The sequence below is a fragment of the Anas platyrhynchos genome, chromosome 6 (assembly GCF_047663525.1).
Source record: "Anas platyrhynchos isolate ZD024472 breed Pekin duck chromosome 6, IASCAAS_PekinDuck_T2T, whole genome shotgun sequence".
Classification (NCBI taxonomy): domain Eukaryota; kingdom Metazoa; phylum Chordata; class Aves; order Anseriformes; family Anatidae; genus Anas; species Anas platyrhynchos.
In genome coordinates, this window is record NC_092592.1 from 38,242,070 (window position 1) to 38,267,958 (window position 25,889).

Here is a 25,889-nt window from a genome sequence, read left to right on the forward strand (position 1 = left end):
TAGAAGTTCAAAATAATTACATGAGTTCAGATGGGGATGTATAGTGCATATATGGTTTTATTTATGTTGATCTAATATATGATAGTCTAAAATCATTGAATAATACATCTTTGTTCTGTGGGAGGTTGGTGATATTTTTCATTTTCTGTGTTGTCACTGTTAGTTTTCTGTTCCTCCTTCATGGCTGAAACAGGTGACAAGTGATTGATCGCTTCCTGCAGAATATCTTTACTTTCACTAGGAGGAAGATTGCTAAAATAGTACTGAGGTGTCAGCTTCACGAACCTGTTGAGGAAGTAAAACAAAACAGGAGTATTTTTTTAATTGAATTTTGAAGTGTTTGGATAGCTATTTTCAGGCTTATACAAAAGAGAACATCAATACGCTGATGCATACAGCTGCAAAACTGGTGTTTAAACTCAAAAACAAAGCTGTCTGAAAGATGTAGTAGTGATTTGTGCTTTCAGTAGGCTTGCTGGACTCTGTCTGTGCATCAGGTAATTTTGGTTCATTGTGGTTCAGTTCCCAGTACTGCAGATTGCATTAAATAGTAATTTATCTGAATTTGAACATATTTTTTGTTCAATAAGAGTAGGAGAAGGCTTTCTTATAACCATTGGAAATAAAAAAGAGAGGACAGTGAAATGCTTATTCTCCAGTACAAAGAGCTTTTTGCAGAGAAGAGGCTGTAGTCTTTTCTTGAATTCATAAACAGTTGCTATGAAATGATTTAGTTGGCTGGGTACATAAAACACGTTGAGAAAAAGATTTGCTGGAAAATAGCTTTTCTGGAAACAAAGAATTTTCCAGCTAGATTAATCTGTAAGTACACAGCAGTGTTAACTTTTCCTTGATTTTTTTTTCCATATATTTTACCTTGTAAGAAGCTTTTGCATCTTGTAAGGTGTTTTTTCAGTGGATGAACTGATAATGGTTACAGTGGCAGACATTGAGGCTCACTCAGTGCCTGAATCAGTTATGCCAGAAAGGATTTCTCGGCTGAACTAGAAGATAGCTACTTTTATGACATGAAAAAAGGAAAAGATACTAGCTGATTTGTTCTGCAAGCATTGCTCACAATATACACATGCATCCTTAACCTGTTTATGACTTAAGTTTTGTTTTTGTGCTAGAGACCCGAGTGAAGAAATGGTGTCACCATTGTTAACTTACAGATCGGGGGATATCTCAGAGACGACTCTGATGGAATTGTCTTCCGATATACTGAACTCGTGGAACAAAACCCACTCAGGAATTCTTCTGGAGTTACAATATGATGAGAAAGGATCAAGCTGGGCTACTTGTCTGTGTGCTAACATTAAGTAGTTACCTGAGCCATCTACGTCACGAGCAACCTAAAAAAAAGCAAAGAGTTACCTGTTACTTAATTGAATGTACAAAACACATAGACCTGTGTTTCCCTATTATATTCAGTCCAGACATTAAACTTGTTTTCAGATATTTTCATGGGGAGCACATAAACCTACTCCCAAATTTTTGTGGGAAAGCTAGGGACTGGGTACTGTGAAATGGGGTTTACTCTTAAGGAGAGTGTTACCTGTGCATTTGAAAAGAAACCATCTGCAACAAATATGGACAAGCTTACATGTATACAGTAAATGTATGAACTGGGTGCTGGACTTTGAAGGGTCTATGTATAAACAGAGATATTCTTAAAAAATTAGAAGACTTTAAAAAACAATGTGTGTGAGGCACTTGAAGTAATAACTTATCAGCAGGAATCATTCTTGTATTTTTAGGTAGAGCACAGTGATGTACAGGAAAGCATGCTTTCAAGCAGAAATAAACCGTTAATCTTTCTTATTTATGTGCACAATTATAGTTAGAATACCTCATTTGCTTGAGATGAAGAAAGCTGTGTATTATTTATACCTAAACATTCGACAAGACAAGTGTATTCAGTGTATTTCCACAAAAAAATCTTCAAAAAGGAAATCATATTTGAGAGAACACTACAAGTTAAGAGTTTTTTGAGGTGGAAAAGTTCTTTTGAGTGAAAGGCATCTTGACAGCGTTCTTCTTGCAGCGAAGTATGTGGACTTCATGCTGTGATAGCTGAACACCAGAGGGAAGATTGGAATCAGCTAAAGTGTTTGTCTGATACGGTGTAGGAAAAGGGGCTTTTACCCTTTCTGATGATCAAAAGATTTTATTACGGAACTGAAGTTCTCTGAAAGAATTCTATGTAAGCTAACAACACAGTAAGATAAAACCACGGTATTTTTCCTTACATGCATAAAGTAACCAGATAAGAGAGCTTTCTTAATGTTTAGTACATTTTCTTGTGATCCAAAGTCCGGCTCTGAAATGGGAAGTTCAATACGCTTCATAATCTCTACTAGTTCGGCTCTGATAATTTCTGCCATCCTCAGTGCAGAACAGCTTAGAAAATAATCACGACACCATTTTTCATTACTGTAGTCTGTGGAGGGAAAAACAGTATTTTGGCTTAAAGCACAGTCTTACTGATAGGTACTATTTGCAGAGATACTGCTCTGTAAAATGCTCTTTGACTGGTACAATAGATTAAACACAATTTAGAGCAGGTAGCTGTGTCAGAGCTGTCCAAAATTCTGCTATCAAGAGCCATATGGACAGCTTAGGCTCATGGATCTTGTCCGTAAAGTGAGTGGGCAATACCTGATACCTTCACGTAATTTTATCAAATGTTAGCTATTTTTTAATCAAAATATTAGAAATCCCTTACTTGGCATGTAAAAGGTAATAGCTTCAAACAGAATGACTGGCAACTGTGGTTCCTGACTTTCTGGATTCAGGCTGGGACACAGAAGTGAAACCATGTTTGTAGAGCTGGTGATTGTCATAAGCTGTTAAAGGACATTTTCTCTTGGACCTCTCCAAAATTCAACATTACTGAACGTGAAACAATTCTGCTGTCCTGTATTAGGAAGTGGAAGTGGTGTTTTGGCATGGCTCCTGTCAGCAGAGAAGCTTCTTTCACCTGAAGAGTCCCTCAAAGTCCTTTTGTCTGCTGTACTGGCTTTCATTTGGCTTCATGTAAGTGGCATAAAAGTTACAACTTACAATTTCTTCCCTTAAACCTGCCTTTTACTCTGACAACCACCTGGTAAACCTTAAAAATTGCTGGGCTGCTGGGGAATCAAGTCCCTCATGTCATTTCATGTCTGAAACCTGGGTTGTGTCCTCTTATAGAAGGAAACGTCTTTTTGTGTGTGTGTGTTTTTGTACAATGTCAATTCAAATGACAATTGTAAAAGTGCTAATGTTGGGTGAGTTGTGCTGTCCTAGGTCACTTCTAATTAGTTAATGAACAAAAGTTTGTTAGCAAAGGCTGCTATTTTAGGTTTCTTTTCTCCCTGCAAATTAGCAGTTCTAGGAAGAATTCAAAAAGGGTTCATGAACCTAATACCAGCAATGACTTTTCCTTAAAAAATAAAAAAGTTACTGGGTTTATTTTGCCTGACATGGGTACACTTACATTGGTTTGTGGAGTCTGCAGCCGCTTCCCTGAAGGCATTGAAGACATTGATAAGAGTGAAGTGGTCTCCTGCAGGGTGTGAGAATTTTCGCCAGCAAGTAAGAGCAATCTCTTCTGTTCCAGGAGGCGCGTGTAAGAAGCAATTAGGAGCTTAGGAAAAAATAAATAAATTAAAAAATCAAGTTGGTAGTTATTAAGATGCTCAGGTACATGCACAAACAGGGCACGTCCATGAAAAAAAAAAAAAAAAAAAAAAAAAACAGTTCTGTTAACAACTTTCCATAATCTAAATGTTCTGGCTACAGATTTCACATGTCCAATGCTTGGGGCCAGCTGGTTTGTGCCACAATGCTATGTAGGAGCAGAGGGATCCACCAGGACAGGGTGGTACGAGCACTTTGTTACGTTTATTTCATAAGTTATTACATTAGAAGTGGAGAAACAAGATCACAAAGTAATTATTTGTAGGTCAACAGTTCAATACTGTTCATAATTAGAAATTTCCCCTAATTTACTTCTCTCCACTCCGTAAAAAATGTGCATGAACGTAATGAGATAAGAAGGTGCATTTGGAAGGAATGTTCTGTGCATGCTCTGACAAAAGGCTGGAAGCTAATGGGGCATCTGAAGCACGGAATTGGAGTGCTACTTACAAATTTGGTACTTGTCTTTCATTGCATGCTCAAAATCAGGACTTAAGCAGCCAAAGACATTTACTTGGAAAAGCAGGATGTGAACAATACAAGTTTTGCCTTTGGATTGCCCCTGTGAAGAGACTTTGAAAAAGTTGATGTGTTTTTGGCAGGTGGCCCATGCCATGCAGTAAGACCCGAATTAGGAGTACCTGTTACCATGGCTGCAATGGTGAGCATTTCATCAACGCAGTCGAATTCACAGGAAGCCAGAATCGACTTTGACAGTTGTGGATCCAGGGGAAATTCTGACATAATGATTCCAAATTCAGAAAGGTTTCCATCATTATCCAGGGCCGCTAGGTAATCGAGATCTTCCAAAGCCTGCATCAGGCTTTCAGGAGCTAACAAAAAGGAAAAATACTTCAAATTCCTGAGAATGGCTGCATGTAAATGAATGTCTGAATTCTCATTGCACTATTTCTGTTTTTTCTATGTGAAAATGATGGAAGTCAGCTTCCATTATTTGACGACGAGTAAGAAGCAGTAGCAGTAAATGAGATGATCTGAAGGCTGAGAACATTCAGGAGGAAATTTAAGGAGGAAAATAAAGGGTAACAATTGCAAGGCTGAAAATAAGTGTTGACCCATATTCCATAAGAACAGTTCTTGTTAAAAGTCAAGACAATGCTGACTACAGTATTAAAAACTAAAAAAATTACTCAAAGAGTACTTATTTCTTTTGTGTGTATACTCTTTAATGACTGGTGGTCAAGTAACAACAGCTCTAAGAAGGGTGATGATAACCAGGAAACCAGGGTCAGGGGAGAAGACAAGCATTTACAGGAGTTGTAGATAAGTTGTAGATATCTTACCATTCTTGCAGGTATTTGGAGTATTTGCCTTTTTTTTTTTTTCTTTTTTTCTCTTTACAGAGTTTCTCATGATGTTGGAAGAAAAATGGGAACATAGTAAAAGAAAATGTCTCCCTAGCAAATGGCTGTACTTTCTCACTGTTCACACAAAATGAAATGTTCAATTTTGCCTTACTGTAGGTTATAACTTCCTTATAACCTGTATGAGAAGCGAGAGCAGCGAGGCAGAAAAAAATGATGAGTATAGGAAAATAATTAGGTAGGCTGAGAGACTATTTGGGGGAGAAAAAGAGAAAAATGTAGCAAATAAATGGGTGAATTTGGGCCGCGTAGGGTGAGAAGGGAGCACATGTATGAGATAGACTCACACAGAGGCAAACATGAGGGAGATCATGAGCTAGAGCTGAATACTTAAGGTGGAAGTCTGAACAGTGACAGCAGAACAAGGACCAAAGTGATGGTTTTCATATCTTCGAAGTCAGATGAAGCAAGTGGAGGTCTGCCAGGAGTGTTCAGCAAGGAGTGTTGCTTCTGCATACATCGAACACCGAGCTCTCAGGCTGAAGTGCTCTTTTTCTGAAGGCTGCTGGAGTATGGACACAACTTAATCAGTTTTGATCAGTGGCTTATTAAGCTTATTCTGTGAGGATGAGAGTACTTCTACAAGTCATAGGTGTGCATTCCTCATACGGAAGGGGGTGAATGAAAGCAACAACCCACAAGATTTGAAGATGCAGAAAATGGCTCGTATGCACAGATGCAAATATCCCCTTCTCATCAGTTATCTACATCTCATCGGTTACTTCTCAAGAGACAAAAAGATGGTATTTGCAGTAGCTCTTCTGAACCTCTCAGCTGCATGGGAATAAATAGCAAAGGGGTTTGACAAAGGTTCTCCTTTTTCATCAAGTACCCTGCTGAATTTCTCCTTTATTTTTTTTTCCACTAATTTGTCTTGCTTCTCTGCATCTGAGGCTGTGGAAGGCAGAATCTTTTTCTGTACATCTCGGCCCTGTTACTATTGACTGCTTTCCCCTTACTACAGTTTAAGAGCTCTTTGATATTTTCCCTCTGTGTTGCGGATAACAAACCCCAGTCCCTCTGAAGTTTGTGGCAAAAAATTGCATTACAGCAGGACTTGCCCCTTCTTCGGCCAAGAATGCACTGGAAAACTGATGACTGCACTATCAATTCTTTCAGATTTCTGTGGGCTGCTGCCAGTTTGCATATAATTGCCCCAAATCTCTAAATTAAAAAAAAATAAAATATGTGGGTAGGGTGTGTGTTTTGTCTTGTATATTTGTTAATAGAAGACTAGAAATCATTTCTTGCTTGCTTCTGAATCATGAAGATTAAAAGCAAAAGAAGCCAGTAAAGAACGGGTAGGTGACCTTTAGCCATAACACCACCCCCTGGGTGCCCGGCCTTCCTGCAGCAAAGTCTTGGGTTTGGGTTTTTTCTTCTTTGGTAATGAACTGTTTGTCTATGTCATCAGTCTGTTCTGTAATTAACTGGGTATAATGAATTAAAGAAACAAATGAAATGAGAAGCAAGCAAACACCTGTTGTTTTTATTTTTTTTTTTTTCAGTTAATAATGTACGAAGGGAAAATAATAATTCCATTTACATTTTTTTTTTCTGCTTTTGCAGAACTTCTCCACAGTGTAAATCTGTTAGTGTTAGGATTTATTCTTAAAACTGTTACTCTTCATTTTCAGAGAAATTCTCTCAGGAGTCTATAAATTTCTGTCAAAACTCTACAGTTTTAACCTGTTTAATTTAATATTAGAGTGCACATCTGTGATGTGCTTGTACAACATGGTGGGTTTCTGCCTCGAGAGAACATTCATTATCAGACATACAAAGTTCAACAGGGTAAGAGGTGAACCCTTGCAAAAGCTGAAGCATTTGAAAAGAAAATACTTAAGGCATTCAAGGAAATGAAAAGTAACATCTGATGAAGAATGAGAGTCACTGATAGGAAAGAGTTATCAGTGACTGAAAATACAGGGAAATTAGAGTTGTCATTCAGACATATAGTAATTACTAGGAAATCAAGGAAAACTAATTTCCAGAAATCAACAAAGTAGTTTGTGCCATAAGTTACAAAATATATGGTTATGTGGCAGTCAATTTCAATTCCCTGATAGCATCAGTAATTTGCATTTTTATGCACTAGAGTTAGTTGCCTTGAGATTTATAAGCACAAATTACTTCCCAATTTTGCTATCAGTGTTATAAAAAAAAAAAAAAAGTTGACTCCTAAAGTTGTGTAGTGTTAGAAAAGATGGTAAAAGTTGATTAAGCAGGTGAAGGAACAGTAAGAAAATGAAAATTGGAATAGGGTTTTCATATATTAGTCTGCATTTTGAGGCACAAACTCAATCAATAAAAAGCCATCATAAAGGCAGCAAATGCTCATTTAAGGGTTCTTTTAGATTTTATTCTTATTTTAATAGAATGTAATTATATGTAGTAAAGTCATTTAATGTAATGCATGATAAGTAAAATTAGTATAAATGCTTAAATATGGAAAGCTTTTCTTTAAAGAACCACCTGCATCATCTTATAATGATGCTAGCATCATTATTTTTAGGGCCGCTGCTGCCATGGAGGCAAACCGTGAGGCTTGGTGACTCAGCTGCTGCTTTCACAGGAGCAAAGTCAAAGAGAAGCTCTCAAGACATATCCTGTACTTTCAACAAGAAGCTGTCACATCCCTGGAAGTTTGAAAGTTATTTCCTTATCCGATATTTTCTTTCCCTTGCCTGTGTTCTTTGGCTACTTAAGGCTGGATTGCTCTAGACTTGTCTCAGGGAAGCTGGGCCAATTTTATTAATTAAACATCCTACTGGTGATGATCACACGCGGGCTTTGTAAGGCAAATGTGTAGCTAAATGTCATTGTTAGCATTGAAATTGTTTATTGAGGGTTTCAAGCTAACTTAAAATGATATTCTTAGTTTCATAGCTTTTTGCAGCTTTGACACGAACAGAGGAAGCTGTTTCTAAAGGTAGCTGCACCTTTAATCTTTTCTGTATCACATCCTACACGCCAGAAATTGAAGCCCTTACCAGGTGATAAAATAAATATGAAAGTGTTACTCTTGTTGCATAAGGACGCAAATGATTTAGTGATTTGCCCAAAGTTCTACAAAGAATGAGTATTAGAGATAGGAATGAAAGGTACATTTCATGATTATTAATAGTCCATTTAACTGGCATATCATGCTTATCTGGAGGATCTAACTTGACAGGTCCTGTGTTCTCGTCTCCTACTCAGTGAAAATTTTGAGTGTCTAAAATACCAATTTCTTGATAGATCTTCTCTTTCCACAGAAATGACTGCAGGAAAGTTAGAGCTGAAGTGGATGTCAGGGTAACTCTTAGAAAGTTGGAGCTGAAACAGATGTCAGGTGAAGGGACATTGTCTTTAAGGAGCTGATTCACTGCCTGGCAAACCACAAGTTTTTCCAGTTTCTGTTAGGCTTAACAGCATGAAGAGCTGCCAAAATAATTACTGCAGGGAGACCAGCTCTGGGGAATGGAGTTTTCTCTTATTGTATTTTTGTATGTTTGTTTGTTTGTTTTTAACATTACTGTTTGGATAACGAAATGAAGATATGGAGAAATCTAGTGCCAGGTTTTCTTTAAATTATGCAAATATTTTTTTTTCTTGGTATTTGTTTCTTAGGAAAAGCTTCTATGTGCAGATTTCATCTTGCATCTCTTTTCTTTTCCCCTGTAACTTCTGACGCTGGATTTTTTATGAGTCTGTTACGCTCTGATGCTACCAATTCTATAGCTATTATTTTGAAATTATAGCTATAATTGATCATTAAAATTCCTTTGCCAAACTCATACTTTGTAGCCTTTCTATTCCTGCTTCTGCTGCTGCTTCACGCCTCCGAGCTGGCTGGTAATGGACCCTACTGTGCTGTTCTGCCAGCGGGGACAGCAGGATACGGGGGCTGACCTGTGTTTTCCTGACATAAACACCCTGAGTTACAGCCACACTGCAGGGGTAACAGTGACTGCCAGTCAGGTTTGTCTCTGCTTTGTGTCATCCTCAAGGCACGTAGATGACTGTGCAACACAAGCACAGTTATCCACAGAGTATAATTTAAAGAACATTGTATTGGTGTGAAAAAATATTTAATATAAATAATATTTAATAATTTATATGCTTTATTTTGTTACTTTTTAGTGAATGACATGAGCTTAGTCTAGCTTTAACAGTGCTGGGACATCCCTCCCCATTTTGGGGTACCCTCTGTGGGGCAGTGATAGCAGCTCCCTGTTTGAAGCAGTTTGGCTGCATGCAGCGTGCTATGTGCTCCATTGTAGGGTGCCCAGACTGCAGTACAGAATACAAAGTGTGTGGCCATATCTACACTATCAGAAAGCTTTCCATTATGTGCTATGCAATACTATTTAATCAATCAAATTCAGAAATTAAAACGTAAAAGTATCGACAACGGAGCTTAGAGTAACAAATCTGCCATGAAGTGCTCCGTTGAGCAGACCTTATGTGGCTTCTGTCTTTGACACACTCTGTTTCTAATGAAAGAACACACAAACAAATTTTGTCTCTGAAATGATTTGAAATGATACACATTTATACAACTCCTGTTACTATGGATATTCTAGAACTACCTGCTCAGTGGAGCTACAATAGCATAGCTCTCAAATGTCATGGGATCCATGGCCATCAACAAATATTTTAATCTGAAAATTGCTTATGATAATTCTGTACAAATGCAGAATCTGCAAACTGCTTTCACCTTGATTTCTTATGGAAGTGTTACATGGCTTAGTCTTTATGCTGATTTGCATAGTTTAAATAAGGATTTTCCAGTGATTTGCAGAGATGCATAATGTTGCGGCAATCTACGTGGAAAGAGTTCTTTTCTCCTGTTATATAACACAATAAAGATCTAGCTGATTAACTGATAAACATGTAAGGACATCGCTATTATAGTGGCACAGGAATTCAAATAATGCACTTCAGAACTGCAGTGCCAAATACATTTTCATATGGCTCATGAATTCTAAAAAGGGTAACAAGTCTGCTGCATTTGCTCATCTTGATTATAGCATGAATTAAATGCAGCAGCTGTAAGCCTGACATGTTTGTTGCTCTCATAATGCAGTAATGAGTCAGAGTTAATCCAGGCTTTTATTTTTTTTCTGGAAGAGCAGCAGAAAAAAAAACCCTTGTGCATTATGTTGTTGAACAGAAAATATTTTACTGATGTAATTTCTGTTTCTTTGCTTATCTACTATATGTTCACTAATCTGTGTGTAGGGAATGGGCTGTGAAGGAGTACTTCACACAATCGGAAGAAATTCTTTCCATATTATGCATCTATAAATGAATTTCTGTGTACATTTAATTTATTTTCTGTTCGCCAGATCATGCTCATACGTTTCTCCGACACTTCAGTGAAGTCATTTTGTTTAGGAAAAATTCACCTTTGAACAAATAAATAAATAAATAAATAAATAAAAATAAACACAACCCTCCTCCTTCTTCCATTGTAAAGAAAACTTGAGAATGTTAGCTGAACAGAAATGGTGCATGGGTACTCCTGTGGCACATTGTTTCTGGGAGTGAGAGGCGCAGGGGAACCGCAATACGTTTGCTCCCTCTGCTCAAAGGGAAATCAAGGAGGTGAAGAGCCATTAAGTAGTCAAGTTCAGGACAAACTATGCAGGGGAAAAATAGGCTATTTCTGGTTTTAATACCTATATCCTCTGAACAGCAACTGATTTGGCTAGGTCAAATGAGAGCATACTGAGATGTTGCAGTGTCATTTTGTTTTGTTTTGTTTTCCAGTTGGTCTTGTACCAACTTTGGCTGAGGATGGGCAAAACGGCTTTCATTTTGTGAGCTTTGTTGCTTATCATCTCCACTCTAGGCTTGTATACCATCTTGGAGATCCCTCCTTGTCTTCTTCAGCCTTCCTCATCACTGCAGACTACAAAAGGCTTATGCAACTAAACTGAACTGCTGCAAAGATAACGAAGATTTCTTGGGAAGCTGGGATCTCTTGCACAGGAGAGGATGCTTTCCATCTCTGGTAGCTTTCTCTTCACCTCTTTTGCAACACTCCCCTGCAATTTGCAATCCACAAAGGTTTAACTTGACCTTATGACTACTGATGAAAAAGCTGCAGGGCTGTAAATGAAGTGGGTACCAGTTTAACCGGGTACCAGTTTAATTCCAGGATGTGGCTTTAATCAGTCTCAGGTTCACCTGGGTGCTGTCCTGCTGCTTTAGCCACCAGGGCACTGAGTGTGCAGGTCAGGGTTCTCAGCTCAGGTGAGGGAACTCAGGCTTCCACAGGTGGGGATCATTGACCCAAAGCTCTTAGGAGGATGCAGGGCCCAAAATGAAGTCTTCAGTGCTTGAAAGCTTGACGTGTTTTGAGTTTGTTGGCAGGTGCAGTGAAATAACTAAATCCCCTTGCAATTATCTTTACGTCAGTAGTCCTGTTTCTTTCAGACAAACCTATTTAGCACCAGGTATTTAAAAGTCTCTGTATTCTGATAGGGTGGCTTCTATAGCCATCTCTGGAGAGCTGCAGTAGGAATACAGCTCAAGTTTTAGTAGGAAAGCGGTTGTTTGCCCACTAAGAAGCAGAAAGCCCCAAGGCAAATAAAGTCATTGTGTGGTCTTTCCTAGGATAAACTGGGAAGAGTTTTATTACACAATTAAAGCAGTTTTTCAAATGTTTAATTTTGTGGGGCCATGAGACAGGAAAACCAGAAGTTTCTGCAGACTTTCTCATCCCATTTCAGTTAACTCCCTACAGTGTTTGTGGGACTTTTTCTTTGGTCAAGCAATGTATCTAACATTCCTCATGCTGTTTCAGTAATTCCTCAAATTTTTCAATACCTTGAACTCACACTTTTCATCTAGTTAGCAAAAACTTTTTCATATTTAATGCCCATCCAAATAAAGCTGATGCATTCATCAAATGCCTTTACGATTTTGTACACATCAGCAAGACCCTTTATTCAGCTGCATTATCTCAAAATACAGACAAAACTTAGAATTTGTGCATCTGTGAAATCCTTAAATGCCTCTAGCATTTTGTTCTTACTGAATACCAACTCTGTCTCCATTGTGCTTTTAAATCCAAAAATGCTGAATGCTTTTCCTAGTGTAACATTCCTAATTCATTCTACAGTTCAAGAACAGCTCTCTTCATATGCAGTAAAGGCACTAATATATTTTAGATTTTTATTTCTATTTTATTTTTAGTAAAACGCTTTCTAAACTTTAGTGGAAACCAACTCTGTTCCATAACCATTTTCCATGAAGGTTTCCTGGATTCAGCACAGGAGGTGACACTCACAAGGCCAAAATACTTGCTGATTCTCATCAATCTTCAACTAGTTACTGCTCAGGAGGGCAATGGTGCTTTTTGTTTGGTTGTTTGTTTTCAACATTTCAGTTAGGTATGCTTTTGCAAAGCAGATAGACAAGGGAAAAGCAGAATAAATTTCACTTAAAATTCCACTTGGAATGTAGCACAACACCCAACAGTGGGAATTAAACTTTGTCACTGATTGTTACGGTGCACAGGAGGTGAAGGACAAGTGTTTGTTCTAATTCCATGCATGTGTAGAGGGAAAAGGAGGACAATAATGAAAGGTCTTCTTATCTGCACTGGAAAATGATCATAAATGAAACTAGCAACATGATCTCCAAAACAATTATATCCGTGGTATTTCCCTCACTGTAATTAGCTTCAAATCAACAGCATTTTGTGGTAGGTCAGAACAGAGGAGAATATTCTTTTGTAGAAAAAGCCCCCAAATATAAGTCAGTAAAATAAAAAATAATAATAGTAATATAAAGCAACCACTTTCTTTGCACTCTTAACTCAAAATTCAGAGTATTTCCTGCCTAATATTGAAAGTTTATTTTGGTTTATTTTATAAATAATATTGTCCTTAAGCAACAGTTTATGGTAAATTTGAGATTGGAGACGCTGGAGGATAAGAAGAGAGCTGAATTCCTCTAAATGTATCTCCAAGGTAACAATGGTAGTTTATTTGGGTTGTAAACTTTTGATTAAAGGAATATATTTTGTTAGGTATCTGTATGATGCCTTGTACAACGGGACACAAATTTTCTTTGTGAGCTCCAGGAAAATAATATGAAACCTAGATGAGAAGATATCTGAAATATTGATTTTTTTATTTTATTTTTTATTTTTTAATTCCAATTCCATTCGGATGCTTGATGGTCTTTTTCAGAGCAAATGGTTCATATCGGATACCATTTTTCTAAGTGCAACTATTGCACTATGAACTGTTGTTCTAGCAGGTAAGTGGTAAAAACAGTGGCAATGAGATTACAAGTACTTCAGTAAAAACAGTACTGTGAATAACAGGGCAAAATTAATCTTTAAATAACCACAAAAGTAATACAAACTATATGGAAAATTGGTGCATGATCATTACCTGGCCTACTTAAGAAGTCGCAGTGTCCTAAGCCTGCTATATCCATCCTCTTCAGGAAGAGAACCATGCTAGTCAGGTTTGACTCCTGTATTTTGGCTGGTAAATCTGGTTTCATTTCTTTGTGTGTAAATTCTTCGGGATACAAGCAGAAGAGTTTTCCTGGAAGAGTTTTCAGGAAAATTACTTTGTTTGCATTGTCACATTGGTCCTATTAATAATTTAAGCTGATGGGTTTGCATTTTGAGCTAATAGTTCTACCTGATGAAGACATGCCCAGAATTTGTTTATGCATCTCTTCTTGGCTTTTGCTGATTGGCTGCGTTATAACAGAGTCTGCTCTGATTCTAGGATTGTACACCTTTAAATAAAAGAGATATTAAGCATCAGATAAGTAAGTGAAGACTACAAAAGTATTGCTCTGTACTGCATTTTTGTCTAGGTTATCGAATCCAGTGTGTACTAACAGTTTCATTTCTTTTTATACCGTATATTTCACCAGCTAGGGAATGAGAACAGTCAACACTTTGATAAATTGACAGATGCTTAAGTTTTGCAATAGCTCTGTAAGAATTCTCTAAGATGGATGTCTTTTTCTGAAGAAATGTAACATACTAAAGCACAAAAAAATGCATCTATGGTATCACTAAGAAAAGCATAAAAAAAAAGTTTATTTCTTTCAATGACAGAATCCCAACACTGCCTGATAAAATTCTGTTCCATAACTCCAGATTTTTGTCTTAATTCTGAAATCTGTCAGTTCAGCACAGGACACAAGGACTGTAATGAGGATGTACAAGGTCCCGTTTTATTTATTTTTTCTTAATTTTACATTTATTTTGTTAGAATAAGGAGCTGATTTACTCACTTTTCCAACCACCAGGTGATGTCCATAAGTTTCTGTACAATACAGCAAGAGCTGGGTAAGGCATTTTTCTAGTCAAGTCATCTGATTCAACCTTGTCTACTTTAAGCAAGATTTCAATCAAAAGATAAAATGTGCTTCAGTGCAGCAGACAAATTTATTTTCCACTGGGTAAATTCATTATATATCCCAACTGCAAGACTTATGTGGGATTTCCTTCTGCACAAACGTTTGCCTACATTGAACTGACTTCCAGCCATATGGATTGAATGTAAGTTTGATTTGCTGAGGAATGAATACTAGAGGACTGAGCTTCAGCTGTTATGACAAAGTAATTGAATTAAAGGGTAGAAACTGTGTAATTGATAAAGGCGATTTGACAGCCATCAGGACTGTGTTGAAACTGATTTGTTCCCATCACTTCATATTTTAGATTCACAGAAATCTGGAAGCACTGACTTCTACTTTAGGCTTCAAATTAAAGTGGAATTGAGATTCATCTCCATCCAACTGAAAATGGAAGTGAAATTCATTTCAGTCATCCACCTGAAACAACAACTGTAGTTCAGAAATAACTGGGTTATGCGTAGTCTAATTGAAAACTGTATTTAGACTTTTGTTCCTCCCACACAAAAGTATGAACATTTTTTTCCTTGACTTGAGGCTGAGTTATTTTATAACCCCCCAAATGAGAACCCTTAAAAATGCCAGTTTTAGACACTTTTTATTGTAATGAAAATGAGAAGTAGTGTTAGTTCTCAACCTTTTGCCTGAACTAACCCATAAGGCTAATAACCATTAGTCGTCTCTGTTTGAAAAGTTCAGGAACACTTAATTTCAATTTGGGTGATTCAATAGCAGATTATGTACAGAACCTTGGATATTGTTCCTTTTGCCTATTTTGTCTAGCAGAACATGTAGGGCAGCTATAAAGCCTGTCGTAGTGCAGCTTTCCAGCTCATGCAGTGACTTGTTCCTACAGTTACTCATTCGTTAGGACTTCACATCATTTTTTAAATAAATTTAATAAATGAAATAAGATCTAGTTTTGGAGCTGCAGTAGTTCTTCCGAGGATGGCATGCAAAACAAGAACCGAGGACATAGAATGAACTGTAAAAGGTCTTAATTAAATAAATTGCAATGTTTTGAGCTACTTGGATGGAAGTACATATGCAGAAGCAGCTCCAAAAAGAAGTAGTTTCCTGTCTGAGACCCCTTCTGTGTTACTAGATTTGTGGCACTACACTGCTTACACAGGAATTAAGGAAACAAGGAATAAGGTTAATCTACTAAACCAGGTAAAATGCCAGCAGGTAGCCAAGAACAAATTGTATTTTGCTCTGTCTTTAAGAAACTGAAGACATACCGATGTCTTCGAAAGTTATTTACATTTTGATAATTGGAATGTTAAAAATGTTATACAATCTGATTTATGAAAGAATTGAAGTATACATATATATAGAAACCATTTGCACCAACGATACCTTTCCTTTTTCTGCACTCTGAAAAAAAAAAAAAATCTATGCATTTTTCATTGTTGGCATCCTGATTTTGGTTAACTTTACTAACCTTTCTTCTTTCAACACCAACATCAATGACAAAGGTTACATTTTTAATCCAAATCAAAGATTCTCCAAAGCTTGTGGTGAGCAACACTTTTCTTCTGTATTTTTTGTAGCATTTCTGCTTGTCTTGATTTGGTTTGGGAATTAAGTCTCTTTTTGTGGGGTATAAAGGAACTGGGATGAGTTCTCCAAGGTCAGGATTTAAATTAGCCTGTTCCTGTTTGATAATCTGGTAGGCTTTTTCAATTTCCTGTAATCAGGAGAAAGATTATTTTCTTATCATCAATATGAAAAACAAATATCAATATTTAAAACATTTTTAATCTAAAATGAACTTTAACCATGTATCAAACTATAACAACATTTAAAACTGACTGAATGATCATTACAAGACAAAAACAGAATGGAATAGAAGTATATATGAGAATTTAGCAAATGTCTCCACTAAATGTACACCATGGAAAATCTGGGCTGTTTTTTGAAATGCCTTTTTCTCCTGTGCAATTTCCTAAACAGTTCTCTCCAGCTTTAATCTTATCCAAACCCACCTCCAGGGGAAGACAGATGTGCATAAATATAGTACAGGAACATCAAGAATGAGAAATTATGAAATGGCCTCTAACCTTTATGTATATAGGACATGTAGGATGCATCCACATCTGTTATTTAATTCTGAAAAAATGTGATTTTGCTGCAAATTTGTCATGTGTGCAGGCTGGGAATGCTGTAACAGACACTCAGGTGAGCCGTTGCTGAGGCTTATTATATAAAACTTATACAAGTTTTTATCGTGCTTTCTTAGTTAATAATAAATTTTGTGAAGACTAATAAAGTCAATAAAATGCCCCTAAAGTACATTAATGGACCACCACCTTTAAAAAAAGTCACAAATTCAGAGGTCAAAAACAAATTTAAATTTTTTTTTTGGTTTTGGTTTTGTCTTTTCTAAAAATAGAGTTTACCTTGTGCATGACTTTTAAAAGGCAGAGGCTCACTCAGTTTTGAAGTGTTGAGCCTTTTTTTTTTTTAATTTATTAGTAAAAATTTTCAAAATTGAAAAAACACATTGAGCTCCTCTTTGAGAGTGATACTGCATTCAAAGTAGTGACAGTTACAATATCCCATAAAAAAATCTTATAAAAATATGGCAATGACATCTAATAGCAAGACTGGCACCAAGACAACATCAAAAATGTTAATGCTCTTCGTTTATTCATGTTTTTGTTCAGTAGAAAAGATAGTTGAGTGCTAGTGAACAGCGAGCCATTAGCAAGCTGAAACTTTAAATCACAGTTAAGCAAGAACACGTGGGATGTGAATTGTGGGGTAGCGATTCATAACAAGAATTTTGTTCATCATGAGAGAGAAAACTAAGTCATCTCTTCTCAGCAATAAGTGAATTATTATTTTAGTATTGTGTGGGGCTTGCCTATCAGAAATTTTTTAACAGAAATAAAACGTTGTTCCCAGAACTTCCAAACAGAAAGACTGTGTTTTCTCTTTAACATTATGTGTTGTAATCATAGGAACTGATACAGGGAATTCATTAATGTTTGCAAAATTTGTGTCTAAGAAGCTTATAACAGATTATTAGCACCATTAAAAATGTTACATATCCATCCCCACCCCCCCTTTTTTTTTTTTACAATGAGTAACAATCCAATCAAAAGAAAAATAGAAAACCAAAAACCCTTGGGTAGTTCAAAGTGATTTATCTTTGCCTGTGAAAAGTCATTATCTCACAAATCTGGAGCTATGAAAGTTAATTTGTTGTTCTAAAGCAGATTTAATTGTACAAAGTGGAAGGATGGAGACCGCTATCAGGAAATTAAAAATAATAATATTTCAAAATAATTCCAAGTTTTAAAATGTTTATTTGAATACAAGAATACAAGTGATAGGCACATTGGTTTGATGGGTATAAAGTTTTACTTTTTTTTTTTTTTCTGAGAAGGACCTAATTATGCAATCCTGACAGCAATGAATTTAGAGCATCACTTCAGGGATTCAGAAACGTCACTGTTTAGAACAGCTAAATCCATACGGATTCCTGAATTATCTGCAGCACCTCTGGAGTGACATTTGCCCCCTGCTGCTGTGTACACAAATGGTTGGGAAGTTTGCAACTGCAAAGGAGAATGCAAATGGAAAGACCTTGTAGGCAGGTTTATGGTGAAAACATTCATGTGAAGTAGGATGTTTATGTGAATTGGACGTGTCCATTCCTGCCAAAAAGGGATAAAATAAAGTGTGATAATGCATTGCAACCTAGATGTAGGGCTTAACTGCCTAAATCTGTGACTCCTGTCCCCGTATGCCACCTTTGCCATTTTTTGCATCACACAGGATGGCTTTTCTTCAAACCTACAAAAAATTGATAGATTCTTAGTTTACGCTACATGCATAATAATGGAACCATAGGGCCATTTGAGTTAAGACCCATAAGATCACATCCAACCACTGCCTAATCCTAACAAATTCACCACTAAACCATGTCCCTAAGCACCACGGCCACATGTCTCTTAAATACCTCCAGGGATGGGGACTCTACCACTTCCTTGGGCAGATAATGCAGCATTATATATACAAAAACACCTTTGCAGAAAACAACAACAACAACAACAACAACAACAAAACTGAAATGAAGCCGTTAGCAATGTCCAATGTCTTAAATTCTGGCAACGAGATATTTATAGGTCATATAAAAACACAGATGTAAATTTTTTCTTGGTTAAAATTGGAAATCCTAGAATGAGTTAATAACTTACTTGTTCACATGCCAGGAAGATCACAATGTCACCCTTCTCTTTTGAGTGGTGTATCTCAAAGAGCAGTCTCAGTGCAGACAGAAAATGGTTTTCCTGAATGCTGCAGGAATATACAACCTCTGCGTGGTGTTTGCTTTCCACTCTTATGAAGGGGACGCTGCCGCAGTAATTCTGCAGTTTGATGGACATGTGAGGTGCAGTGAGTATTACCAGCCTCAGTTCTGGTCTTGATATCAAGACATCTTTGAGAATGCCAAGTAACACATCAGTTGGAACAGTTCTCTCATGCACGTCATCCAGGATGATGACTCCATAGGAGTTCAGAAGAGGAGCAGACATCATTTCCCTTTGTAGCATATCATCTGTACAGTATCTGCACCATGCAAACAGAAAACTGCACAAAGTTTCTTGGAATATTCAGGTTTGACTCTGAGAAATTAATTCAAGGTCTTGGGGACAGCTTTGTTCTTTCTGTTCTACTAAGAAAGATTTGATAAGAATGAATACTGCCTATTTTGTAGATGGTATCACAGTCTCAGCTTCCTCTTTAAATCCTTTCTAAGTGGCTAAAAACTCAATGAAAGTCAATGATGCTAAATGAAACTACAGTTGAAAAGATGCTCTAGGCAAAAGAAGAAATAATTCTGCCCTAAAATCATAACTTATATTGCTTTTCACCTTCCAAACTATCTAAGCATATTGCATGCAATAACTAATCCTTGAGCTATGAACTAATGTTTTCAGATAAGGAAATGAAGGCGTACACACACACTTGAGGCACTGCTAGAACCAAGACGAGAGATTAATTCATATTGTAAGGCCTTTCCCACTTTTATTCCTATTATTCCTGCTACTCAAAATTTTTACAAAGCATATTATTTTGTGCTGTGTTGCTCAGTAGGACTTTGAATTTTCTTGAACCAGGTTTCAATATGTGTAAGGATAGGACTCATCTCCCTTTCACATCAGGTGCAGCTGCAGGAAGGCATAATGCAGGGTGAGGGGTAAGCATCTCTTCATGAAAGAGAAAGGACACGCAAAAGGAAAAGCAGTTGAACCTGATTTTTAGAAGTGGTGAGTACCCTCGCCTGCATTGGAAACCAGGGGGAGCTCATGTGGCTGGGTAAAAGGCTCAAAGTTTATAGTCATTTATTACTATGCCATATTAAGTAACCTGAGAAAACAAATCGAGCTTTCATAGTGGCTCATAATCTGGATCCTTGTGTTGCTGCTGTTATTTATCTGTATCTGACATTTTATGTACATTTCTTACCCCTTAAAAATCTTCCACAGTGCTTTTCTCATTACTGAATTTTCCTTTTCAATTAGAGAGAATTTTGATTGCTTTTAAATTCTGGCTTTTCTTTCTTTTATGGCTACAAACACTCCTGTACTGGAACACAGAGAAAGAAACAGTAGAAGGATATGGAGTTTACTGAGATGGTTAATGAATTTTTGTGCAGATGCTAGCGTTACCTCATTTAAATCCCTACTGCAATTAAATACAAAATACCTCTTTCAGGCATTTTACAGTTTGCTGGCTAATCGCAAAATCTCCAGTAGTTACATTTTAAAATACTAGAAGCAACTTTACGAAGCAGTGTTTTTTGTTTTGATTTTCCCCAATCTGGATACAAAATCCTTTTGCCACAAAATCACTGTTCACATGCAGTTGTTGGTTGTCCATCCTGTTGTATTAGTGCAACAGGGCTGTGAAGAGCTAAGGACTGGGCTGCTGCCCTCTGCGAGCTTTTGCAGCATCCTCGCAAAGAACTGTAAGGCATGCACTAGCCTGAAGGGATAAAACACCAAACGCACAAACCTCAGGATGGTTTCTGTTGAACAGCAGCTTTCAAATGGGACGAAGTACCCCACTTCATGGCCGAGGCTGACATCCATCTCATCGGCTGCGCGCAGGGCCAGCCAGACGGCCGTCTGCTTGTGCACCTGGGTGCACACCACCACGCCGTGCCGGTAGCTGGCGGACAGGCAGTACTCGGCACACCACTGGGGGATCTGTGAGTGAACAAGAAAACGGGCATCTTCAGTGCCTAACACGTTTAACAGAAGCTGTCATGCAAAAGGAGAATCACAGAATTGTAGGGGTTAGAAGGGACCTCCAGAGATCATCAGGTCCAACTCCCTGCCAAAGCAGTTTCCTAGAGTGGGTTGCCCAGGTAGGTGTCCAGATGGGCCTTGAATATCTCCAGAGAAGGAGACTCCACAGCCTCCCTGGGCTGCCTGTCCCAGTGCTCCGTCACGCTCTCCATGAAGAAGTTCTTTCACATGTTGGTGCAGAACTGCCTGGGCTCCATTTTGTGGCCATTATCCCTTGTCCTGTCCCCACAAACCACTGAAAAGAGGTTGGCCAAATCCCTCTGTCTCCCACACTTCAGATATTTATACACGTTGATGAGATCCCCTCTCAGTTCTCTCTTCTCAAGGCTGAACAGAGACAGCCTTTCCTCATAAGGAAGCTGCTCCAGGCCCCATATTAAGTTTGTGGCCCTCCACTGGACTCTTTTCAGGAGATCCCTGTCTTTTTTGTACCGAGGAGCCCAGAACTGGACGCAGTACTCCAGGTGAGGCCTGAAGTACTCTGAGAAGACTGTGGAAGAACTGAATCGACCCGAGCACCTGGTGCTTACTCTCTGCCCGACTAAGGGCAGATGAGCACAGAAAATATCCACCAGTTAAATGTCAAGAGCCTGAATCTCTTAAATGGTCAAGAGTTGGAGTGACATGGGCTGAAAGGTCCATCTGGGAGTTTCTCAGCTGGACTTGGAATAGTTTGAATATATTGCTGAGGAGAAAATATATTGCATCTGGGAGCAGGTAGCATAGACAGTGCCACTGTGAGTATCTGCTGGCAGGGGCTTCTAGCTGGCTTAGCAGCAACCCAGCCACTGAGTGCTGTATTCAGGTGCTTGTGTGAGGAATGTGTCCCAGGAGAAAGAGGATTTCAAACTGATAAATGCCTGAATAAATAAATAAATACAACTGCAGATTAATTACTCTGCAAACAAGGTATCTGAAGCTGAACTGTTCCAGAAAGTTATGCAGTAGCTCTCTAGCTTATATATTTACAGTAGAAAATCAATACTGGAAAATACTAAATCAGTGTGTTATTGCTATAAGAATGTACAATTCCATTGTAAATATTATTTCAGTGAAAATATTAGGTTTCAAATCCCTTGCTTTACTTAATATATGTAAACTAGGTGTGACAACATCAGCCAGATATAATTTATTTCTGTATAGTTATTTGTGTTTATAAAAATGGTTAAACAGCCAGTAATGTATTACATCTTGTTAAACCTGTTTTAGGACAATTGAAAGAGCTGAAGGTTGTTAATAAGTAGTTTATTATTATACAACATTTCTTTTATATAAATCACAGTCAATTACAGGGGGTGAAGACTTCCCACTCCAAGAAATATTCCAGGCCCCAGGCGCTGTGTGCATTTTTTATGGAAAGATGGGAATTCTCAGTTGAAGGATAATGTTTCTAGTTCCATATGTGATTTCTAGCAGTGTCCAGCATCAAAGTCTCTGAAAAGTATGAGAAGCCCTGTAACAGTAAGCTATCTTATAGCTTTACGTGCAGGAAAGTTTCCTCCTAATTCCCAGTCATAAACACTCATACTGTGGCTGATAATATTTGCTTGACAATTCTCTGCTTATTGGAGCAACAGACTTAGGTTGTTATATACATTATTATAACAGTAGAATTTAATAGCCCTATTAGATATGTATATGCTTGGAGTCAACTGAGATCTTGGTTTCAGTGATGCATTTCCCATTAATTCTGTAAATCATGTGTTCTTGAAAAACCATTTGCGCTTAGCTGGAGTGAGAGAAGAACTATGGGTTCTCCCTGAGAAACAGCCCTACTGATTTCAGTCCTTCATTCCCTGAGAACTTCTCCACCTTCTTTTATGACCTGCCTGCAAATCCACTGTATTTCTTTCCTGATATAACATTAATCAGATCAAAACCATGCTTTCCAAGTAAGGATATGAGCTGAATCCAACAGAGGTACTGCAGAGTTTACCACTTCCACTTGCTGTTCGATGTGATGATGGACAAAAAGGATAAAATGACAAATTTAGTCAATACAAGGGAGGAGATGATAAAATTTTCCAGCTGAGCAAAATAGCAGCCAGCAAAATGCCAAAGGAATGATTTACTGATAAAATACTAAAGCAACTTGAAATAAGTCCTAGACTATTTTAGACTTTGCCTTGGACTCTCTGAAGACAGTGGAAATGCACCTGTAACATCAGTACGGAAGGATTGTGTCTGATATGTTTTGTAACGGGTTTTAAAGTATATAGTTGATAGGTTTTCAAGTTGAGATGTGATGTTATCATATAGGAACAAAACAAAAATTTGCAGTACATGTACTGATAGATACAAGAATATTTTATACAACATTTTCCTCCCTCTCTATATATTTGGTTCTGAATTTTAAGCTACAGTAGTTAATGCGCATGTTTCTCAGCCAGTGTTTAGAAAGGGTTTGAAATTTTAAAATTTATTATTTAGAATGTAAAAAGTTGTAGCTTGAGATTGTTTCTAGTTGTTTTATGACACTGTGGTAGACAATCACAGGCTGAAAATTATTATTACTCAGTGCACAGCTTACCCTGAAGCCTCAAAAACACCATCAACTATGTAAAAATGGCTTTTATGGAGAAACATAAATAAGTGTCAATTGCCTCTAAGTATTTGCAGAAACTTATTCAAATGTGTATTTTTATATGCATTTTACATCTGTATTTGCCTGATTTTTCTGTCACCTTTTGTACTTTACTCTCTCTGGCCTTAACACCTCAGATTACGATAGATGGCTGCACATCTGTTTTTACACACAGAATTGCTGGACACCAGCACAGCTGTGTGCCTGCACTGCAGCTGAACTCTTCCAAACTGGATGCTGTTATATTTTATATTACAATGCCATACAGCACTCAGTGTAGCAACAGCCCACTACTAACCAAAACCAGACACCAGGATAACATAAATCTGGATATTGATGCATCTAGTATAGGTGAACAGTAAAGTGAACTTTTTTTTTTTTCTATTTTAAAAACTTGTGCAAGGAGTAAAATATGAATAGTATCTCTGAGAAGTGTACAATAATAAGTGTTCTAAAAATAAGAAAAGCTCAACAAAGTATTTTCTCATACTCACCTGTGAGCTCTTGCCAGTCTTAGCATCTCCTGACACAATCACAATTTGATTATGAAGCAAACTTTCCATAAAAGTATATTTCACTTTCCATACTGGAAGTTCTTGTCTTTCTTTCATAAGCTTATAATAACGGGAAGAGTAAGGCAAGCCATCAAAAGGATTAAGCTGTAAATCATCTCCAAATTCTAGTATTTCCTCTTCATCACCATCACTGCAGTCAAGCAGTTCTGAAAAGCAGTGGATCTCTGGAGAAAATGTTAAAAACTCCATTTTTCTTACATATACTACATCCAGCAAAAGCACATTAAGGATGATGGAGGGAGCCCTTTGTACCGGTAGGTCACGCAGGCCCTGTAAGCCTGAGGAAATCCATTCCTGCTTGCCTCAGGATTAGTATTTCGGCTGAAAAGTTGGGCTGACGTTCAGTCGTGGGGTGCAGCTGCCTGCTTTGTTCTCAGATCGTCCCACTCCAACTCACTTAATAACCCAAATGAGCCTCCAGAAAATACATTTTAAAGTTGGTCCAAGTTTCAAAATACCGGTGACTGCACCAAAAGATGTCTAGCAGTAGCAGTTTTTGCACTTCACAAAAAAAAAAAGCCAGACGACAAGTAACAGCCAGCGTGTTTGCTGGTGCTCTTGCCTGCTGCTGCTTGGCTGGGCTGGAGAATAAATGGGACAGAGAGCGCTGAGCCTGACCTCTGTGGCTCCTGCCTGTGCCCAGTGGCTGTGAATAGGAGCCGCGGGGTGGTTATTGTCCCCGTGGGACAGTCATGTGTGCAGCTAATCCCAGCACAATGGGCCTCACCCCTGGGCGCAGGGGCCGGGAGCGGGCTGACGCATGGAAACTGGTGCTGGAAAGCATCTGCCAGGAGCAGCCAGCGGTTTGATGTTATACGCAGAGTTTTAGAGAGTAGTAACGTGTCTTTTTATGTAGTCTGTGTATTAACTCTTCTTGGAAGTCCTTTATCAATCTTTGCTGTAATTAAAAATCTAGAATAGTTTCAATACATTAAAAAAAGCAGAGCGATGCCAATTCTAATCCTTCAAGAGCACCAGAAGTGGTCTTCAAAGAGGAGGGAAGCACTGATGTAAAGTAACTCCAACTGTTAGGGCTCATAAGCAGCAAAATAGAGCCTCCTAATCTTGACTGATCTGTACTGTAACACAAATATTAAATAACATTTTTTATTTCAGTTCCAGAGGCAAGTCTTTTGTTGAACAATGATACTGATAATGTCTTGACAAACAGACCATGAGCACAATGCTGATGTGCTTTTTCTGTGTCAAGGTTTTTCTGTATTAAGTAATATAATAAAAGTTATTGCCTCGTACAGATTTTTCTTGTTTCATAACCTTGGACCATATGGGCTGCAAGGCCACTAATGCATTCTTTGACGACAGCAGCATAGAAAACCAACACAGTGAAGTAGGAGAAAATCTTTTGTTCAGCAGCCTGAATATCTCAATCCAAACGAGATAAGTTTAATTATATGCTGCTCACAAAACAGCCTGATTATTGGCACTTAGTGTGCCTGGCAGCAAAGACTGCCCAGTTTGAGGGCCAAAACCAAATGTGATCTGCAGGAGCATCTCTGAAAAGCAGAAGGACCAGGTGATTGATCAGCGCTACAAAACAGGCTTCGGACAAACCGTGGGGACACACCTGATTGATCATGATGTCTGTGAAGGTGACAGGAATCTGGTTTTCATGCTCAGTGACACTGAATTAGGTCACGTTCAGCTGAGGCTGGAAGCCACTTTTTCTGTTGTGACCTTAGTGGATCCCTTGATACCTGATGTTGTGTCTGGTTTTGTGTTACATCCTTCTTTGTTTAATTTCACAAAGTTGTTGCAAACTTGTTATCACTGCCTCTCTCAAATGTGGTTGAAATAAGTCAGTAATGCCTGAGGACACTAACAGAGCACAATCCTACAAAGGTTGTGTTTCCTCAAAAACCAGCATAAAATGACATGAAGTAAAGATTGCTATTTTCCTGCATTTTGCTCGTTTTTCATATGCAACAGCAGT

General features: G+C 37.9%; 1 protein-coding gene across 1 annotated transcript; it reads right to left on the reverse strand.

Annotated features, from left to right (window-relative positions):
* Positions 1-37: 37 nt before the first annotated feature.
* On the reverse strand, positions 38-24,568 carry DHX32 (DEAH-box helicase 32 (putative)). Its single transcript, XM_038181100.2, has 11 exons — positions 23,858-24,568; positions 20,484-20,677; positions 18,662-19,034; positions 15,898-16,143; positions 13,724-13,823; positions 13,466-13,624; positions 4,326-4,517; positions 3,482-3,631; positions 2,253-2,443; positions 1,174-1,355; positions 38-285 (listed from the first exon to the last, which is right to left on the reverse strand). The coding sequence occupies exons 1-11, from the start codon at positions 24,125-24,127 to the stop codon at positions 93-95; spliced, it is 2,250 nt and encodes a 749-aa protein (XP_038037028.2). The 5' UTR covers positions 24,128-24,568; the 3' UTR covers positions 38-92.
* Between the last annotated feature and the right edge of the window lie 1,321 nt (positions 24,569-25,889).